General features: G+C 36.8%; 2 protein-coding genes across 3 annotated transcripts; one reads left to right on the forward strand and one right to left on the reverse strand.

The window, feature by feature from the left end:
- Nucleotides 1-4,485: 4,485 nt before the first annotated feature.
- On the reverse strand, nt 4,486-8,632 carry LOC144443761 (uncharacterized). 2 transcript variants are annotated; one of them, XM_078133305.1, is made up of 4 exons: nt 8,551-8,632; nt 7,523-7,608; nt 6,273-6,424; nt 4,486-5,625 (listed from the first exon to the last, which is right to left on the reverse strand). In XM_078133305.1, the coding sequence occupies exons 2-4, from the start codon at nt 7,575-7,577 to the stop codon at nt 5,476-5,478; spliced, it is 357 nt and encodes a 118-aa protein (XP_077989431.1). In that variant the 5' UTR covers nt 7,578-7,608; nt 8,551-8,632; the 3' UTR covers nt 4,486-5,475. The 2 variants fall into 2 exon arrangements, with proteins under 2 accessions (XP_077989431.1, XP_077989430.1); XM_078133304.1 differs by having other exon boundaries at nt 8,521-8,625.
- Nucleotides 8,633-11,848: 3,216 nt separating this feature from the next.
- On the forward strand, nt 11,849-19,020 carry LOC144443838 (long-chain fatty acid transport protein 2-like). The gene is made up of 9 exons (XM_078133402.1): nt 11,849-12,320; nt 13,223-13,441; nt 14,317-14,475; nt 14,922-15,046; nt 15,571-15,765; nt 16,051-16,141; nt 17,358-17,556; nt 17,803-17,900; nt 18,592-19,020. Exons 1-9 carry the CDS (start codon nt 11,849-11,851, stop codon nt 18,897-18,899), a joined length of 1,866 nt encoding a protein of 621 aa, XP_077989528.1. The 3' UTR covers nt 18,900-19,020.
- Nucleotides 19,021-20,839: the final 1,819 nt, after the last annotated feature.

Here is a 20,839-nt window from a genome sequence, read left to right on the forward strand (position 1 = left end):
TTTACCTTATTGGATGCACAGCTGCAGTGTTAATGCTGCTAGATGGTATTATCTATTGGTAAGTTTGAGTAGATTCTCGACTTTTGTCAACAGAGATAAAACAGTGAATATATCAAGTTGACAAGTCATATAGAAATAATATCGACTTGTAGAAACATTGCTACTGAAGTGATTCCATAACGTATGGTGTACATGATAAGGCGTATACAAAATAATTGGGTGTTTCCGATAACATGACCAAGGAAAAAAAGGTAGGTAGTTAAACGGACAAAGAATTTCTTATCTTTTTGTTTTAGATGTTTAAAAATGTTTAGGGGTAGAATCGGTCCGGTTATCGAAAAGGCACGTTTTTTATTTTATTTTACCTAATGCTAAATGATGTAGGAAGGGTTTGCAGTTGACGCAAACGGTACCATATGGTCTATACACAATCGATAACATTGTTTGAAATGGCAGTTGGTTAAGAAGTTACAATTTAAACGTAATTTCAAGATGTTACTGTCACACATAATTTCGCTTAGTACAACCAAAACGTCTCTCAAGTGGTGAACAGGATCACAGTTTACAGCTCTCTGGATTTACTTGCTTGGGGAAAAAGTCACGAACATTTATTACCAACTATATTTACAGCTTAGCACCAACATATGTGAGTAGTTTCACATGTTTCATGGAACGTATGGTAAGTAAGCTTATCTTTTATATATATATGTGTAGGTATGAAGCGTTGATGTTGATAATAGTGTACTGTGGGTATATCCTGTTCTTGTGTTTTGACGGCCGAATGAGCTCCGCATTTAAAGCTGCCATAAAGTGCGAGGATGAATCCACAACCGATCTGGTGAGAGAACAAGAAAACAAAGACTATGGAGCAAATGGAAGTCTCGAAGACGACGAGAAAGCTGAAGACAAAAGTGTGGATGGTAAAATGCAAGGAATTTATATATTTAATCTCAGTCCATCCATAACAACATTTAACATTGTTTAAATGTAAACGCAGAATGGCAATGGACACAGGAATTAACAGTATGTAATATTACGATTATAATATGATATGATTAATACAGGTCACAATTATGCCCTAAAAATGCTCCACATGTTGCCTAAGTGATTTTCAGTTGATTCTATGTCAATATAAAAGGTTCTTTGTGTGTTTAAAGAAAAGGAACAAAGACAACAAAAATCACATTGTCTCCCTACATATTGGTATTTTAGGCTTGACTACGCGACACTACACAACGAAAGATGTTCTATCTATGTGCACGTCTATACAATATTATAAAAAACAAAAAGATAAACAATGAACCGACCGCTTAGTATAGTTACAAGAAGAATTCTAATTTTATCACTAACATAACTCGAAAACCATTAGCGTTTTCATTGATGATACCTGATGCCTAGTTATATTAGTCCTACCCTTTCACATTGTTGTTTGTTTACTTTTTTCTCAGATAATCAGATCACAGATTTTGACACGAAAGTATACTCTCCCTTCAATGTCCCCGAGTCAATATCAGGGAAATGTGTATGGATATTGGGAATGCCTCTAAATTTTACATTCTACTTCACTGTTCCTGACTGTAGAAATCCAAGATGGCGGTCGTGGTTTCCTCTGACGTTTCTGATGTCCATAATATGGTATGGTATTACTAGTTACGCCATGATCTGGATACTGGACGTCATTGGTACGTATATCTCACGTGATTTGTGATTTTATCATATTATCGTACTGTGTCCAAACTTCTGTTAGATTCCGAGACACTCTATATTTATATTTTGAAAAACCCACTACAGTGGAAACAGGCAGGGCTTTGATTTCTAAGGAGTCAACTGACCCATTACAGAGTTGTGGGTACAAATCAACGCTACAAGCCTAGAGTCTAATAGGCTAGTGCAACAGGTATATCTAACTCCATATATCAGGTATATCTAACTCCATATCAGGTATATCTAACTCCATATCAAGTATTTCTAACTCCATATCAGGTATATCTAACTCCATATTATGTATATCTAACTCCATATCAGGTATATCTAACTCCATATCATGTATATCTAACTTCTTATCAGGTATATCTAACTCCATATCAGGTATATCTAACGCCATATCAGGTATATCTAACTCCATATCAGGTATATCTAACTTCGTATCAGGTATATCTAACTCCATATCAGGTATATCTAACTCCATATCATGTAATCCCATTTATTTATGTCTGCATTGCTGTATCGTATTTCTTAATTAAGACGATGTCTTCATGATTCCTGATATCATAAGTGGATTGGTGTTGGCAGCAATAGGTGGTAATGTATCAACTCTTGTCGTCTCTATCTTGGCAGCAAAGAAAGGTAGTTATAAGTCATCTTTCGGATTCATGGAATCAGGCAAGACTTTGAGTTATAAACATCTTGGATTTACATGTTTTGCGAATGTTATCAATTTAAAATTTAGTGGTCGTTCACGCATGTCCGATGGCCAGGAGTGGATTTTGTATGTTGACAATTACTAATTACTAAAAGTAATTAATTATTCAAATTATATTCATTACAACTAGCAGTTACATCATCAACTTTATAGGACACATACACTTTGTTATCATCAATGTATGTACCGAAATTACATTTAATTTGAAGCATATATTCTTAAAATAGCTCATTCATATTAAATAGTATGTTTACCAAACCATGGTCAGTTCTAGCCATTACCCCCAAAACTGTGTTTACTAAATGTTTGAGTAAACGATGACATAGACAGACAGACAGACAGACAGACAGACAGACAGACAGACAGACAGACAGACAGATAGACAGACAAAAAGACAGACAAAAAGACAGACAGACAGACAGACAGACAGACAGTAGACAGACAGACAGACAGACAGACAGAAAAACAAAGATAGAGAGACAGACTGACTGACTGACTGATTGACAGACAGACAGACAGACAGACAGACAGACAGACAGACAGACAGACAGACAGAGACAGATGGACAGACAGACAGACAGACAGACAGACAGACAGACAGACAGACAGACAGACAGACAGACAGACAGACAGACAGACAGACAGAAACAAACAAACAAACAAACACACACACACATCCCATCCCATATATAAATATAACCTTCCCTTTTATCGAAGCAAAAATGAATGCTAACATGTATCTGCCTTCATTTTAGGGTACATCGACTTAGCGATTTCTAATGCTACTGGCAGTAATGTGTTTAACGTGCTGATATGCTTTGGACTTCCATGGCTCATCTCTTCCATTGTTAAACCCATTGAAGGGTGGCATATTGTCTGGATAGGTCAAGTAAACATGGTATACATAGCTGTAGTATTGGTAGCATCTGGAGTACTGCCTGCGCTATGTCTAGGTTTATCAAAGTGGAAGATTTCACGTATAAACGGTGTCATTTTACTGTTCATCTACGTTACAACAATTACGGGTGTGGTACTGTATCAAATGTTTAAATGCAGGTATTGTTAACATGACCTTCAAATTGATGTTGGAAACTGTTTAATTTCTGATTGATGGACTACGTCACTATTCCTTTGTATTATATTCAAATTTACGAAGGTAAACTCTATAGCTGTGATTATTATTTGTTCTCGACGATACATCTGTCTACATGTTTCAGTAATCCGTTGATGACTGGCAGTAGATGTAATGATCTCTTGCCATTTCATAGAATGAATGAAGTTGAAAAACCTCATTGTAAACATTTATTATTATTATATTTCCACAGATTGTTATATTTTAATTAGAGCAACTTTGTTATCATTTTTTTTAAATTTTAAAACAAAAAATAACTGCTGATGTAATTTATCATACGTATCAAAACATGTTCGGGACTATGCAATCAACTGTTCTAACAACGCCAGAAGACAATCGTAATGTTATAGAATATATACATTGACATTAGCATTAAGCGTATATACCGCAGGTGGAATGTGGTTTGTCACTTGACTTAAAAGCCAGTTTGTGTCAATTTAAAGGAAGTTGTATCGTTATAGGTCAAACTCTACATTATAGTAATAAGCATACATATACGCTTTGCGGAAAATACTGCCACTGCATTATAAATAAAGATTATCAAACATTTATACGTTTATGGTGCATGGTGTCTGTCTGTCTGTCTGTCTGTCTGTATGTATGTATGTATGTATGTATGTATGTATGTATGTATGTATGTATGTATGTACGTACGTATGTACGTACGTACGTACGTAGATATGTATGTATGTTTGTTTGTATGTATGTATGTATGTATGTATGTGTGTATGTATGTATGTATGTATGTATGTATGTATGTATGCATGCATGCATACATGCGCGCGCACGTGTGTGTGTGTCTGTGTGTGTGTGTGTGTCTGTTTGTATGTGTGTGTGTGTGTGTGCAACCACGAATTGCAAAGAAATAAAAAATGTTGATTGACATACACTGCACTAGGGGATGAAGATATGTTTTATATATCACAGATTCTTTAGAAATTGTAATACACATGCATCGTTGTCACAAAGTTGATATCATTTTTAGTTATCAATATCACAAGGTCTATATCATGTTAAATATATAAACCACGTTTGGTTAATCACCTAAACTATACAATAGGAGTATCAATTAAAATCATTTACATTGAAGATAGAGGTCAGTACAGTATTGGTACGTTTGCTCTCTGAATAAAATGTACTATTATGTTAAAAACTACCCTTTCAGTAATTTAGCGACCAGAAATCAAAATGTGTTAGTATGTTACCTGTATTCAATTAAATGAAATACCTTTAGCTAAGCAATAATATATGCAAATGTACTGTATTATTAACATAGACATTACCAAGATAGCCATTTTGGTCTGTCTTTTTTCTCGAAATGGCAGCTGGTGATATGTGTGATTTTTGTGCCTTGAAAGTCATTCGAACACTCGTATATATGATGACATTTACGTAGAGTTTTTTTTCGTTGAGAATGCAATTGGCTCGTTGTGCATAACCATACACAATTTATATGGTTGAACACATTCAAAGAAGTGAAGTAATCCCATCCCAAATTGTGAAGTTAACTTTGTTAACCTTAAATTATTGAGCTTCTTGATCAGCACATATTGTGTAAGTTCACTACTAATTCGCCTTTTATAAATGGTGCAACAGCTCTGTCGTTTGTGATAAAGAGGCTAATACCATAAACCTAATGTGACATTACGTCTGTGTGACTACTTGTATTTGCAAACTAAAATCTGAAGATGTTTTCATTTCATGAATGCATTGCCTTAATTAATTGCTTAATCGATCGAGTTATTGCTTATTGATTAAGCGACATTCTTTGCCTTCATTGACATCGTATCAGTATTTCAGTTCATGAATGAAATTAATGGAATATACATAAGATGTTAGCCTCTCAAAAGAAAAATCCATCTATCGTAAAGTGTTCGTACATGTGCTTATATTTATCGTGTGACAGTGTATCTCTGAATGTCTAAAAGCCGGTGTCATCGTTACAGAGATGCCCTCCTTGACAACACGTCTTGCATATCGCCCATGATCCACAACCATAAGATGGTTTGCAATCATCTGTACATCCACGGTCTATTCTGCTTATTTTTCCAAATACCTTGACCACTTTCACCTGTGAGAATATACAGACAGAAATAGTTGAAGGGAAAACTCCAATCAGGCCTTTTTCTGCCTTTCGTACACTTTATTGATTACCACTTTTAGCTTGCATATGATTTTGAATTAAAGCATGATTTTGCGTTATAAAATGGCACCTCAGTAACTTAATTTGAAATCATGTACACTTTACATGTGTTAAGCCATTTTGTATGATGCTGTTTAACGAGAGCAGCTCCAAAGAAACCATGTAAAGAAGAGTAATGTCCCACGTAAACGATTTTACAATACACTGCTACAAGTATTGGTGGCGCCTGCATGGTTCGAATTACATCAACAGTTTATGAAGAACTATCACCGTTAATCTAGCGTTTATTTGGATTTGCAACATTTTTAAATTTGTCCATAATTAACCTGAAGTTAAGTTGAATGACTCATCTTGGCACAGAGGTCAGTGGACTGGAAGAAATTCTTGTCAACATTTTTTTTAGGAATGATTCATTCATAGTATTTTATTTTATTGTAAGTGACTGTCTGGTCGCTTGATATGATTTGGGGGTTCGTGCATGGCACTAGGTAGCGTCTACAAACTATTTTGTGAATACACTTGTATCTGACACTATGCTAATTTTTCAGTCAGCTGAACTCTCCCATGATACTCACGTAGCAGAATTTATCACAGTTCACTTCTCCTACGTCCGGGGAAGGTTCTGTAGGTTTGGCTGCACAGGGACCAGTGCCACTAAACGTATCGCTACACATAATACACTTGAATGTCTTGGTTTCAGTTTTATTCATATTAAATTCAAAATACTCTGTAGAATAAAAGATTGCAAAAAGTCAATAGAGTAAACAAGCGAAGTATTGAAAAATAACGATAATGAGGGTATATAAAACGTTTTGTTCGCATGCATTATCAAGAAAGTTGCTTCAAATGTTGGATATTCATCAGAAAAAAATGACACAATTCTGAGTAATGCATATAAATTTAATAACATACGTTCAGCGTAATTGTCACTACATAGGGACAAATTGTGATACTATAACTCTATTTCTTCTATGTAAATGCATTTGAAATGATTTATTTAAATTAGATGTAACCTCATTCTACATTGAAACTATTTTTATCATGAAAATGGAAAACAAACTTACTAAAGAAGTGATGGTACATGTGTTTGACAATATTATTATTCGCGTGGTAATTAGTAGTTATTTGTAAATTGTATATATTGTATATATGAGTTAAAACGGGATTAAACTAAAACCTATACTTAACTATCTATATCAAAAGCTACTTCATTCAATTTCCCATGATAATAACACAGCAAAATCTACCATTGTTGCAATCATGGGTTGTATTTCAAGGTAAATATATCGTAATTTGAATAATATTCTGTATGTGTATAATATATCAAAATCAACAATACAATGAGAAAGGAATACACACATGTCACTTGTACATATCAAATTTTTATTTATTTATTTATTTATTTATTTATTTATTTATTTATTTATTTATTTATTTATTTACCATCCAACAGGTATTGCCCAATAACAGGAAGTGGATTCTAGTGCAGGAGGAAACCAGTAAACCTGGGGATAACCCGCGTTATTCGGTATAGTCAAACTGAACGACACTTTTCTTACTTACAGCATGGTAAATTTATTCAAACCCTGAATGGGTTTGAGCCCCTACAGCAGTGGTAAGAGGCAAGTGGTTTAACCACTTGGCCACCGACAACCAAATGTTGAAGGTTCTTACTGCTTATCTCCTTAAATAAAAAATTTACTAAAATCATTTTGTGCTGTGCCTTTATTCCCTAAAATGAGAATTGTCATTCAACCAAGCTAACTTTTGTAGAGTATCACAAACTATACATAGCATTTCTAACTATGACGTCACACAGACTCACCAGACGCTGTTACAGCTGTACACAAACACAGGAAGACCAGCTTAGCGATAACCATTATGTAAATCCAATACCACGTGAACTCTTTGCTAGAAAAAGAACTTAGAAATTAACTCAAAAACATCAATACGAACATTATCAAATTATGTACAATGATTTACATTGTATTCCTATTTTCAATCATCCAGTGGGGAGGAGAGTAGCAGAAAACCATTCCCCAGCCATCAGCCATTTCCTGGCCATGCAGTCCGTAGTGGCGGTTTCCTCGATTCACCGCTTGTGACTTAGCTACGTTTTCCTCTCAGCTCAAGCAGGCGAAAGTCAGAGTTCACAAATAACTATACCTATAAAAAGTATGGTATAATAGGACACACTATATCACATTGTAGTACCATAGACGGTGGAGGGTTTATGGAAGAACACACAAGGTAAGGTGTCATGGATGTGTCAGCCATGTTGGATTATTTGCATATGTTTGATTAAATGCTTGAATGCAACAGTGTCCGTGGGTAACGTCAACAGTTGTGGCTGACATCACAAACACAACATCCTTAGCACAATCACGATTTATCTCACGCGTCTGATTAGTATTACAATTTTGTAGGGTTCGTCCTCGTAAAACTCTTGCCATCATATACAGAACGAAATTTCATTGTCGTAACATTAATGTTGAATTTATATCAACTATAAATAATCACATAAATGATAATTGCTAATGGTCTACATGTTGCACGTACAGGTCAAGTGAAATTTTAAAATGGTTATGTTAAAACGTCTGAGGTTTAATTCACGAATAGAATGAATGTACTGGTGGGGAGTGTACATGGATTTTTACGCCCTTGTGCATGTGAGTTTTTATCACCAAGTGATTTCTTTCCCCATAGCACTATTACCCAGATTTTAGTAAATCAAAGAGTCCCCGTTGTCCATCATCAAACTGACCCTAAATTCGATTATGTACGATTTTGTATGATACCAGAAAGAGATGAATTACTGGTTACCTTGGAATAAAGAGATGAATTACTGGTTACCTTGGAATACTTGGATTAATTCACAGACTCAAACTCGGAATATCCAAATCTGCAAACTGGTGGGTTTGTTCTCTGTCAACCAGAGAAGTGTTTTATTAAATATGACGTCACTTTAAGCTTTACATAGCGTGTAGATTTATGCACATGTACATGTTGCCAGATTAATGGTAAGGCCAGCCGTTACTGCCAGGTCTTTAGGGCGCCTTCAGTAGTTACAGGGGGGTGTACTTAGTGGAATCACATTTTACAAACCGGTTTGCCGGGAACAGCCACATTTTAGAAAGAGGGTCACATTTTACTTGACCCATTCTGCTATCTAAATTTGCATTATTTTGTTATTTTGACGCCCAACTGCTGACACATCCCACCACTGCAATCGTTGTTCTGTAATATTATAACAATGTCATATTGGTCAAATCATTACTGATAACCATATAGTGAATTATTTATTAGTGATAGTGTGAGGAGACTAGTAGGTCTCACAGGAATGAAGAGGAGCAGTATGGTAAAATATTAGAGATTATGTGCGGGAGTGGGGATGTTGACCTCAATCCTGTGTGTCGACTATAGGAAATAGCTTGGTCTTAGGTCCTCACGATGTTGGCAGTTCTGGGCATAAGCTCTGTCAATTACACCAAAGCACGAGAATTAATCAATGCAGTGCCTTCACGCGAATTCACTGTTAGTGGTAATTATGGGAAACGGCCAATGCCTTTAAAATTATCAATGTGCATTGTTGCGGCATGGAACCAAGTCCTTCTTCCAATCGATTCTGAGATTCGTGTCCCTTTTCACCTCTGACAGCGTTTTAACCAACGGTGGGTGGGGTGGGGGGTGGGGATCTGGGTGGGTTGTGTTGTGTTCTAGAGAAAGAAAATTGAGAGGTTAACTTTTAAAATATTTAATTTTTTTTTTCGGTTTTTTTTTTTTTTTACAATTTATGCAACAGAACGGCCTTCACCCCCCCCCCCGGAATTACTGAAGGCTCCCTTAGTCTTAGTGTAGCACCATATGGCACAAGTTAAATATGTCATGATAAACACATTGCATATTTTTGCGCTTGATGCTGTTGTACAGTCCGTTACAAAATAGTACGGTGAGGAGAGTTCAACATATGCAGACAGGCCTATCGCGGGGTATACCCTACAATCAACCCCCCCCCCCCCCCCATGGAGAATGGTAGACACGACAGTTTTCGAAATAAACGAACATTTCAAATGTGAAGACAGAAACACATTGACACTCATTATCTCAGACCACTGAAAGAGGTTCTGAGTCATTATATACATTGTGTATACAGACATGTCGGCAGAATGCTAGATCTACTTCACATACACAGCACAATATAACACAGGAATTTGTGAAAATCAGTTATTGATCCATTTAAAAGATTTAAATTAGTTATTCAAACAAATTTAATTGAACACTTAACGAGCGAGATTCTCAGAAATCGTCGGAATTGCTGCCTTCCTGTTGATCTTTATATCAATTGTGCCCGGTAAGAATATGTACACTCTAAGCATGCTTGTTCTAGCAATTTGTAATTACCCTGTATGTTTGTTCGTTTTTATATGTTGTTTGTTTGTTTGTTTGTTTGTTTGTTTGTTTGTTTGTTTGTTTGTTTGTTTGTTGCGTTTTCGTAAACATAGTTCCTTTTTATTTCAAAAGCACTGGCATTTTTATTATCGATTGGTATTACTTTTTATGGGTAAGGAAGTACAAATTTAATTGTAATAATTTGAAAATTCTGTTCTTCACAGTAGCGCCGATATTAAAATGGTGGCGCCCCCGACGACCGATATGTATTTCCCTGTATTCATGGTTCTCAAGAATGGGAGTACATTATATAGTCATGAATTATATGTGAAGAAAACGTACGGAAATGGCTCTTAGTTTGGGCATCAAATCATTATATTTGCTTTGTGGAAATAGATGTGCGTCTAACGCAGCTATCAGGACATGACATGTCATGTCATGTACAATACGGACTCTCACGTTGAGGGCGCCATCCATTTCTTTACGTTGTCTCTCTGCCAGTGTATCGCAAAGATCCTCAAAAAACACTGGTTTCAAATATATAACTCAGTATACATATCCTATTTTGTGGAGCTAATTAGTTTTTTTTGAAGTTCGAATATTAATGACAATTATTTGCATAATCAATTATTTTAAAAATTAGGTTATATGCTCATGAAAATTAAGAATACCTGATCACTGCGAAAAAGGTCAAAGATACAAGGCTATCTAGGAAAGCAGAAAATGTCTGCCAGAGATTACTTATTTTGGTCAGTAATGTCATCAGCTATAACCAATTTACGATGTAATATCTATGTGTTGGAATTGTCTGAACTACCAACCTAGTATTAAAGTGAGGGAACCATTCATTCTTCAACAATTCAAAGTCAATCTGACTTTTTCACTCATGAAATCAAAGCCACAACATCGTTGTCAACCAACGAGATAATTTACTAGTATGCGAAAGTCTACGGGGAGGTTAGAGAGATGCGGATTGATTATGACGGGAACTTTTCTTGAGAACGTATATCCTATCACGAACAATATTTGAATGCGGATGAGGCAATGGGTAATTGCTAATGAAGACATGCCTTCTAAAATAGTTCGTGTGAGCAATGTGCAGAATACACAAAATCACGAGAACAACAAAGTGTATTTATTCGCTGATGAACTTAACAATACACTATAACCTAAACGGGGAGAGATCAGGATACCGGCGTCAGGATCTTCTATGAACTATGTGACCTGCTGTTGGTTAAATTTATTGTATTGTATTGTATTGTATTGTATTGTATTGTATTGTATTGTATTGTATTGTATTGTATTGTATTGTATTGTATTGTATTGTACTGTACTGTACTGTACTGTACTGTACTGTACTGTACTGTATTGTATTGTATTGTATTGTATTGTATTGTATTGTATTGTATAAATCACTCTAAGTGTGTTTGTCTCAATCATTACAAAGGAATGCTATCTGCTTGTTTGGACAGTTAGTGTGTGATGCGGTTGTCAATTACTTATTTTGCTGTTGTTGTTGTTTGTTGGGGTTTGTTTGGTTGGGTTTTTTTTGGCGGGGGGGGGCGTCATTTTTGATAGTTTTGGAGGTATTTTGATGCGAGCCATGTATAAAACTACAAAATGAACAAACCAAGGTTGCAGATTAACAATTGAGTAAGACATTTCAAAGTATCAGAATACCCCCTGAAAATAACCTTTGCACTTTCAACTAAAGAACTCGACGGTCCTTCACCTACAAGCGTATGATGCAGTACAATTGAAAATGGACGAACGAGTTGGGTACACGTTGATAGCTATATTTGCTGTAGTAGGAGTGTTCATTCGTCTACACTACCCGTGGTTATTCTATGATGTTCGGTATCTCTTTACTCTGCTCAAGATCAGAAAGTTTGTCCGTAGCTGTGTAAAGAATGACAAATACTTGGTCGACATTTTTTTGGAATCAGTGGAACGGCACCCAGACAAAGCATGCATAGTGTATAACAACAAAGTTCACTCTTATAAGCAGATGAACACATGGTCAGACCAGTTTGCTAACTTTATGTACGGAGAAGAGCTGAAATGCGGTGATACTGTGGCTATTTTTATGTACAACGAGCCCTTCTACTTATGTGCGTGGCTTGGATGTGCTAAGCTTGGAGTCAAATGTGCGTTACTGAATTACAATCTGAGAAAAACATCGCTCGTTCACTGTCTGGCTGCCACCAATGTAAGCCATATCATTGTTGGACAAGGTGAGAGGTTAACTGAGGTTGTGAACGGATATGGAAATGAGCAGGGGTGACGGGGTGAATTTTGTTGTTTGGAATGATTCATCGACAACATGTATAATATTTACTCGCACCGTTCTCCCCACCTTATCAATGCCCGTAGTACTAGTAAATCTCAACCACAATCGACGATGTCAAATTTCGATGCGCGTACAAAGACAACATTTGTCGTGTTTCAAAATGGAGGTAAACTAGACTATTGGAACATTGCCAACAATACTACACCTGGAAGCAAATATTCATGCTTTATATATTTGGGTTTTAAACAAGCAAGGTCAGGTGGTTTCTGGCATAGGCCCTAAATTGTTTACAACAAATGATATATTTCGGGATGACATCAGTCATAATGTATAAATTATAAACATTTTATTATACCTCTGTTATTGTTGGTTGTCGAGGTCTATTTATAGTATTCACAATTGATATGGGACTGGGTGTGTTCAAATCCAGGGACAGACAGACAGACAGACAGACAGACATATAGGTATACAGATAGATAGACATATAGATAGATAGATAGATAGATAGATAGATAGATAGATAGATAGATAGATAGATAGATAGATAGATAGATAGATAGATAGATAGATGGATGGATAGATGGATAGATAGATAGATGGATGGATGGATGGATGGATGGATGGATGGATGGACGGAGGGACGGACGGACAGACAGACAGACAGACAGACAGACAGACAGACAGACAGACGTAGTGCAGATAGTTATAGATTATCTGGGGTGACATTTACACCCCTTCTTTCATAAGACAATAATGTAATCTCAGATTACTGTAGCGTTCTGTAATAGTGGTCTGAGCTGTAATAAAACGTTGTGCCATCCTCTCGTCTGTTCTTGTTACACACAGGAGATGGCTTAGTTACTGCGATTGAAGAAATATCCGATCATCTTAAAGAAAATGACATCAAAGTCTGGGTTCACGGAGATCACAAGGCGGGGACAGGGAAATTCAGAGACATCACATCCGATGTTCAAACTTGCTCGGATGAGCCGATACCTAAAGAGAGAAGGCGAGGGGTCCGTCCGAATCACGTGTCAGTCTACATTTACACATCAGGAACAACTGGTAGGTAGTTATTAATTCCCAGTTCACAGATTAGGATTACAATTGGCCTAAAAATAATTGTTTGGTTCCGGTTACCCAACCCCATGTAATTTTTCACAGCCGATCCTAAACTTTTTTTTATGTATTTGAGAAAAAAACACGAAAATTGTGACGTCTCACGAGAAATAGTGGATGCGGAAACTGACATCAACTTCAAAAGACAATATAAAAATGTTCTTCCAATCTGTAATGGCTGTATATCTGATGGGAAGAAACCAATAACACGTATAGAGACCATAAGGAAAACAACCAGTCTCGCAAACCAGAGCTATTTTTTCCGCCTTACTACGCTTACAGCACGTTTCGACGGTACCGTAAAAGAGGCCGTGGTTTGCGACGATGGGAAATAACAGAAAACATAACTACCTGAACTAGACACTCACACATGAAAAAAAAAAAAAAAAATCTACCTACCCCACCTATTCTAAAATTGAGCGTAATCGGAACCACACAACTTTTTTTTAGGCCTTAAGGTATAGACAAAAAGAATGACCCTAGACAGTCTTATGGGTACACTGATAAGATAACACTGATACAAAAACTTGGACCTTTAAAAGGCGCGACATTGGGTTTCTGTAAAAAGAAATTTTGTTTTGATTTTACCGAAGACATCATAGTATTGTTTCCAATTCCCATTATTACAATTCTAACCAGACTTGCTATCAAACGCGGAGAGCTGAATGAGAGATCTCACAATGTTGAAAAAATTTAGACAAATCAACAATCAAGTGTGATAACCCTACTCATTCTATATTTGTTCTTTGAACTCGTTGCTCAGAGAACGCTTCAGATCCCATGCATCACACTTAAAATGATTCTCACACCCTCATACTTAGGTTTGCCGAAGGCGGGAAAAATAACTCACACGAGACATCTTGGTGGATCAAATATCTTCAGTGTGTTCAAATTGAAAAGGGACGACATATTTTACATCTGTTTACCCTTCTACCACTCGTCTGGTATTATGCTCAGTCTAGCAAATGGAATGCGCCTAGGTGAGTTTCCATGTCGAAGAGATATGATCCCATATTCAAAAAATTTTTTAAGCCTATTTGTCTGTTTATGGTCATTACCAGGTGTTGTTATCTGTTTTTCTTTTCTTTTATAATTCCCGTAAACCTGAACACATAATTCTGCTGACGCAACGAAATGTGCAGGGGGGGGGGGGTTACGTTTTTACAGTGCCGTAAAGAGGTCTGTGTTTTGCGACGAGGTTTTTTGTTTGTCGGGGTTTTCACCTCTTCATTGAAATGATATACCTAACCAATGTATGTCGATAAAACAAAGCCACGATTATATACTGCAAAATTTTGATGGCAACTCGATCGCCAGGGTACGGCTATTTAGTTGCGTTTTTAGTGTTTAATGTCTTCTTAGGTATTTAGTTGTCAATGTGCAGGTGTGTGACCAATTCTTGGTGTTATTTTTCATTCTTGTCAAGGCACAACAATGGTGATTGCACCCAAATTTTCAGCAAGTCGGTTCTGGCAAGACGTTCGCAAGCATAATGTTACAGTTGTGTTTTACGTTGGTGAAATCTGCCGCTATCTACTGGCTCAACCCGAGGTAATTAATTATAAGCTATGATTTTCACTACTTCGTATTTTTAAAACGGAAATCGTGAAGTAATTGGATATTTAGTTAAGTTAATACGTTTGAAGTTACCGACGCGTATATATGTCACGGTGTACATCGAAATTGGAATAGTATTCACCTCGAAAGCAAAACAGAGTTCCCAAACTATGCTGTTTCTTTGTTTAAGAAAACTCAATCTCATCCTGAATTAAAATCAAGACAAAAGTCAAGGCTCACACCACTGGGCCATAAATTTGTGAAATAGAGTTCTTCTGGTAATGAAAATCTTAGTTTCTCAGTTGTTTTAATTAGGGCATAACGAATTCACCCCTTGGCAAATTACTATCTTTGCAATTTCACACTGCTAAAATTAGATGGGATCACTCGATCAGCTGATTATCATAGTGCCTTAAAACAGGTACATTATTATTGGGTATTACCGGTATTGGCTTGTATTGGTCAAATCTGAACATTGACTGCATTATTTATATAATATGGTTTACTTCTCCCTATAGAGTGACAAGGACAAGGAGAACAACGTATGGATGGCCATTGGCAATGGACTTCGACCAGATATTTGGACCAAGTTTGCCCATCGCTTTGCAATACCATTCCTGGGTGAATTCTACGGTGCGACTGAGGGCAATATTTTTTTCTATAACCCCGATAATAAAATCGGTGCCTGTGGATGTATTTCACCTTTCTTGAAGGTATACGCTTCGACTTATCTGGGTTTACAGTAACAATTGATCCCACATATATCGAATTATGTTCCGAGATAAATTTGATGTTCGATGTAGGCCTTGTGTTGTTGTGTTTCGTTCTATCGTAATATGTCTGTATCTGTATCTGTATCTGTATCTGTATAATACGTAGAATATTAAAACCAATAGCTATGGTCGATGGGGAGAGAGGGTGCTCAGTCAAGCACTAATCGGTATTCTTCTAGGTTGTTCCAGTCTTTAATGGTTCATTACTATTGTTCGATTTCTTAGAGACTGATGAAATGTGAGTTGGTGGAGTACGAGTATGACAAGGCAGAACCAACTAGAGGACCAGACGGTCGATGTATTCCCGTTGAACACGGTAGGATAGCACAGATCGGTACCCTATCACTTCGTCCCCCATTTCAACTCGTGCCATAGTAACTCGACTCTCTTCAACTTATACCCAACTTTCAACTTGTCATAAAAACAGTATCGGGCCCACTATTTTTTTCCTTTGAATTTCTTAAACAGTTGGTGTTTCGATTCATCCTCGACTTGACGTCGCAAAATATGCATTTTAGCAATCAGCAAACTCAGTGTCGGTAATGTGGGTATATCACAGAGTCGTAGACGTAACTTTATCTCGAACCGCCCGAGGGCTCAGACCGTACCCTGGCGTTAATGTTATGAAGAAAGTTATCATGGTATGACTAGTCGAGAATGAAAAATTAGGATGGGTTAATAAGCGGAACGAGTTGAGATAGGGACGAGGGGGAAATTGAACAAGTTGAAACTGGGACGAAGTCATTGGGGAATCACACATAACTATTTCCCTGACAATGATTATTAATCTGTAATGATCATGGAATATAAAGAAAACAATTTTACAGGACCTAGTCTATCTCATCCCGGAATATGGTTTTTGCCGGTATAGTGTCCCACAGTCAAGAAATATGTCTCTGTCGAATTTTCGTCCGCATGGTGTTATGCAAAATAAATGTGCCCGTATTTAATAACTTATCGCTTAATTTCAGTCAGTCTGAGCGTTCCTCCGTTCTACTATACCTGAGACAATCAGTTGGTTGTTTGAGGTTCTACTCAGAATAACCATTTCGAGGACAGGGGGCAACAGGCGTGCTTTATGTCGCTTAATTTCGGCCAGTCCCAGCGTTCCTCTGTTCTACTTAAGACAATCAGTTGGTTGCTTGAGGTTCTACTCAAAATAACCATCACATTGGCTACTGTAACACTGGAATTGAAAATCCAGAAAACGGATTTTTGGCTCAAACAACTTCACTCCAGAATAGTACACAGGGGATTAAAGAGAACCCCCCCCCCCCGCCCCAAGGCTGAATTTGAATATCTCACACAATTTAGGGACATTTTATTCTATACTTGTCTGCAGGTGAGTATGAGACACAAGTGCATTAACGGGTATGAGATATTCCACCTTAGACTATTAATATGTGGGATTATTTTTCTCGTGTGGTGGCACTTGTTTTCCCACACTTTCAGTGAGAAAATTATCTCCATAATTCTTAGTAATCGACAATACCAATGAGAATAACTCGAATAATCCATTATTGTTCTCCTAGGAAAAGCCGGCTTACTTCTGGTTGCCATCACTGAACGAGCTCCATTTCAAGGATACGAAGGAAATAAAGAAATGACGGAGAGAAAAGTTGTCAGAAATGCGTTTACAGACGGAGACCTGTATTTCAATACGGGTGACATACTAGCCATGGATAAGGAATATTACGTTTACTTCCTTGATCGTCTTGGAGACACGTTTAGGTAGGCAACAGTAAACTACACTGTGGATATGTTTGGTTGGTTTCGTATGTTCATATTGTACTCTAATGGTCTGTTACCATCTGATAAGTATTCCGGGTGACGTTTTGTTTGTTTGTTTGTTTGTTTGTTTGTTTGTTTGTTTGTTTGTTTGGCTGTCTGTCTGCGTTGTTGCTGATGCTGATGCTGTTGTTGTTGTTGTTGTTGTTGTTGTTGTTGTTTATTTTCTTATTATCTTAAATGTTTTAGATGGAAAGGCGAAAACGTATCCACAAACGAAGTTGCCCAGGTAATAATGGCATTCTCCGGTGTGAACGAAGTCAATGTGTACGGTGTGTCTGTCCCAGGTCAGTATTTAAGACATGTGTTAACTTGTATCCGGTCTCCTATGACCTATGACCTATGACCTATTACCATATCAATTCAGTGCAATGAATGGTCAAGGCTACAGTAGCTGTAACGTGAAGTAATAAACATCTATATTTTTCATAACGTTCGAGTTCTCTTTTCGACTAAATTGTGGTTGTGGCTGTAGTCGGTGAAGCATGTATATATAATTACTGTACTCAAGGTCCCACAAATTGTCTGTCACTTTGTTGACAAACAATTAATCAGGTCTGTACCTGATTCACAGTTGTTTACATAAGAACATCAAGCCAGAGTGCATAGTACCATCAATAATGAGTGGAGAGGTACATGCATTCTAAGTAATCAGAAGGATTGAACTATTTCCGAGTCCGGCCAGTAAAGGTTTAATTTTGTTTGGTGTTTTTATCTGGAAAAATCAATGAAAATGTGCCAAAAAAGTTAAAACTACTAGATTCGTTAAACTTCTCACATTACATACCATTCACAAATTACTGCATGCCTGCACGTCTTGTTGCTTTAATATTATAGAAGTTAACCATTTGAAGCTTGAAGATGTTACAAATTGTATTTTGGTGCATGTAAAGTGAGTCTACTTCAAAATGAGGAGGGGGGGGGGGCTTCAGTTATGTGACAACTTACACAGTTCTGGTGTATATTTTTCTGTTCCAGGTCACGAGGGAAGAGCAGGAATGGCAGCGGCTATACTTGCGGACGAAAACAATTTTGATTTCCGTGAATTTTACACACATCTTACCGAATATTTGCCTCTTTATGCGTGTCCAAGGTTCATCCGAACAAGAGACTCACTGCCAATAACTGGGACGTATAAATACACTAAGATGGAGATGGTGAAGGAGGGTTTTGATCCAACGTCTGTAAACGATCCCGTGTACTACATGGATACACGAAGGAAAACATACATGCCTCTGAATAGCATGGTCTACAACCGCATTGTAGATGGAGAGGAGAGAATTTAGAACACGTTGCAATGATACGATTGAAGTCGCCGCATTTTTCTCCCTGGAGGAGCTCTCGCGATCATGACTAAAAGCTGTCGCTTGTTGGCGCTCTCGGCAGTCGTTTAGATCCACACATGTACAGACAACTTTGCACGAAAGGTCGAAAATGTTTAGTTTTGTTTTAACAGATGGGATTTTAGAAAGTGTTATATCTATAAGTATTTATTCTATGGTGCACTGTATTATGTAATACTTGTTTTTCAGTGTTTTGAATATTTTTGTGCATGTTTTTATGTTTTCTATATATGTTAGCGAAGTATTTGTACATATAACCGGGATGTTGATGTGTTGGTGTACATTTTTTCACGTCCCAGATAAATAAAATAATGTTATTTACGGGAAAATAAATGTGTTCAGTTAAAGCTATACTAGGTGCAACGGGAACGTTTTCTGAAACTGCATTTTTAGACTTACTCATAATATCGTATTAAACCACCTGTGAGTAAATGTATTTGTGCAACCTTAGACCCTACACGTGTAGGATGTAGGGTCTATGGTGCAACTGTACACATAATAACGTTACGATGAATCCCACTAAATTGATATTTGGGTCCGCACCCAAAATCAGCCCACCAACGATTTCAACCTGTTGCTGTACTACTTCCGGATACAATCGACCCCAAATTACATTTTCAGTGGCTATGCTTGGTATTTTAACAATTTTCAGTGAAATGTACATGTATTGTTGGTTGTCTGATCGAAAGAAAAAAAACTCTCGATACAGCTAGTTTAACTTTTAACAATACCGTCCTATAAAGGCCCCCAAAGTTAGTTAGTTAGGCATCATATTAGAAATGGAAATCATTGATTCTCAAGTTGCCACATTGTGTCAGTTTTATGAAATGGTACTTTTTAGTGGCCTATAATAAAGAGAACTTACCCTAACCTTTCAGCTGTTTACAAGAATTAAGCAGAAGTTCCGCATGACTTCATTACAGGAGACAAAATGTCTTTACCTATGCTTCAGGTACCTTGACCTTTGTGTTGTTTTTCATGATTCGACAACAAAATGTTCCACCTACCCTAGTAAATCACGTAAACATGTCTTGTGCTATTGTGTTATTGTAAATGTAAACAACAACTTAGTAAACATGGTGAATTTCAATGACCAGATATTCAGTAACCCTGGCATTAGAATTTAGATAAAACTGATATTTTATTCGCAATTAGAATCTCTTAGTTTTCCACAAAATCGACAATTTCTCATTATTGTGATTATACAAATATAAATATATTTTACGAATTCCTAAGTGTACTTTTAATCAGATATTTCGATATTAGTGAACTAATTAAGCGTTACATTTTAAATATGAACTTTTAAAAAAAATGCACAGAGTCACAATTACCCATGACATGAGAATATGACGTCTTACAAGGTATAGGAAATAAAGTGTACATGTAGAACTTACTGTTGTGAACAAACACGATTATGTAGAGATTTATTTGTTTCACACTTTATGTTCTCCCAGATATCATGCATGCCAAATTGCACTTACAAAGACCAAGCTTGAATTAGGATCAACATTTAGGTGGTTAAAAGTAAATGTCATGGCAGGGCTACAGAAAAAGATTGGTCCAGAAAAAAACCTTGACCTCTAAGACAGGGTTGTATTTGGACATGTTTCCAACATATAGTCTTGATTGTCTTTGCTATGGCCAACCTATGACTGTTAGTGTACAATAGGGAACTTGCAATCCAAACTGAGCATGCTCAGAGGTAAAGGACTATGGGATAGTCTGTAGTTATCGTAGATCCTAATCTGGAGTTATCGATAGAATAAACCTCCTATAAAGGTCAGGCTAACCATGAATTGATTAGTTGTGGTTACAAACTATGTAACAATATAGTTTACAATACACTGATCGATTGATATTTATTATCATATTTCCCATGATTC

This window comes from Glandiceps talaboti, chromosome 12 (genome assembly GCF_964340395.1).
Source record: "Glandiceps talaboti chromosome 12, keGlaTala1.1, whole genome shotgun sequence".
Taxonomy (NCBI): domain Eukaryota; kingdom Metazoa; phylum Hemichordata; class Enteropneusta; family Spengelidae; genus Glandiceps; species Glandiceps talaboti.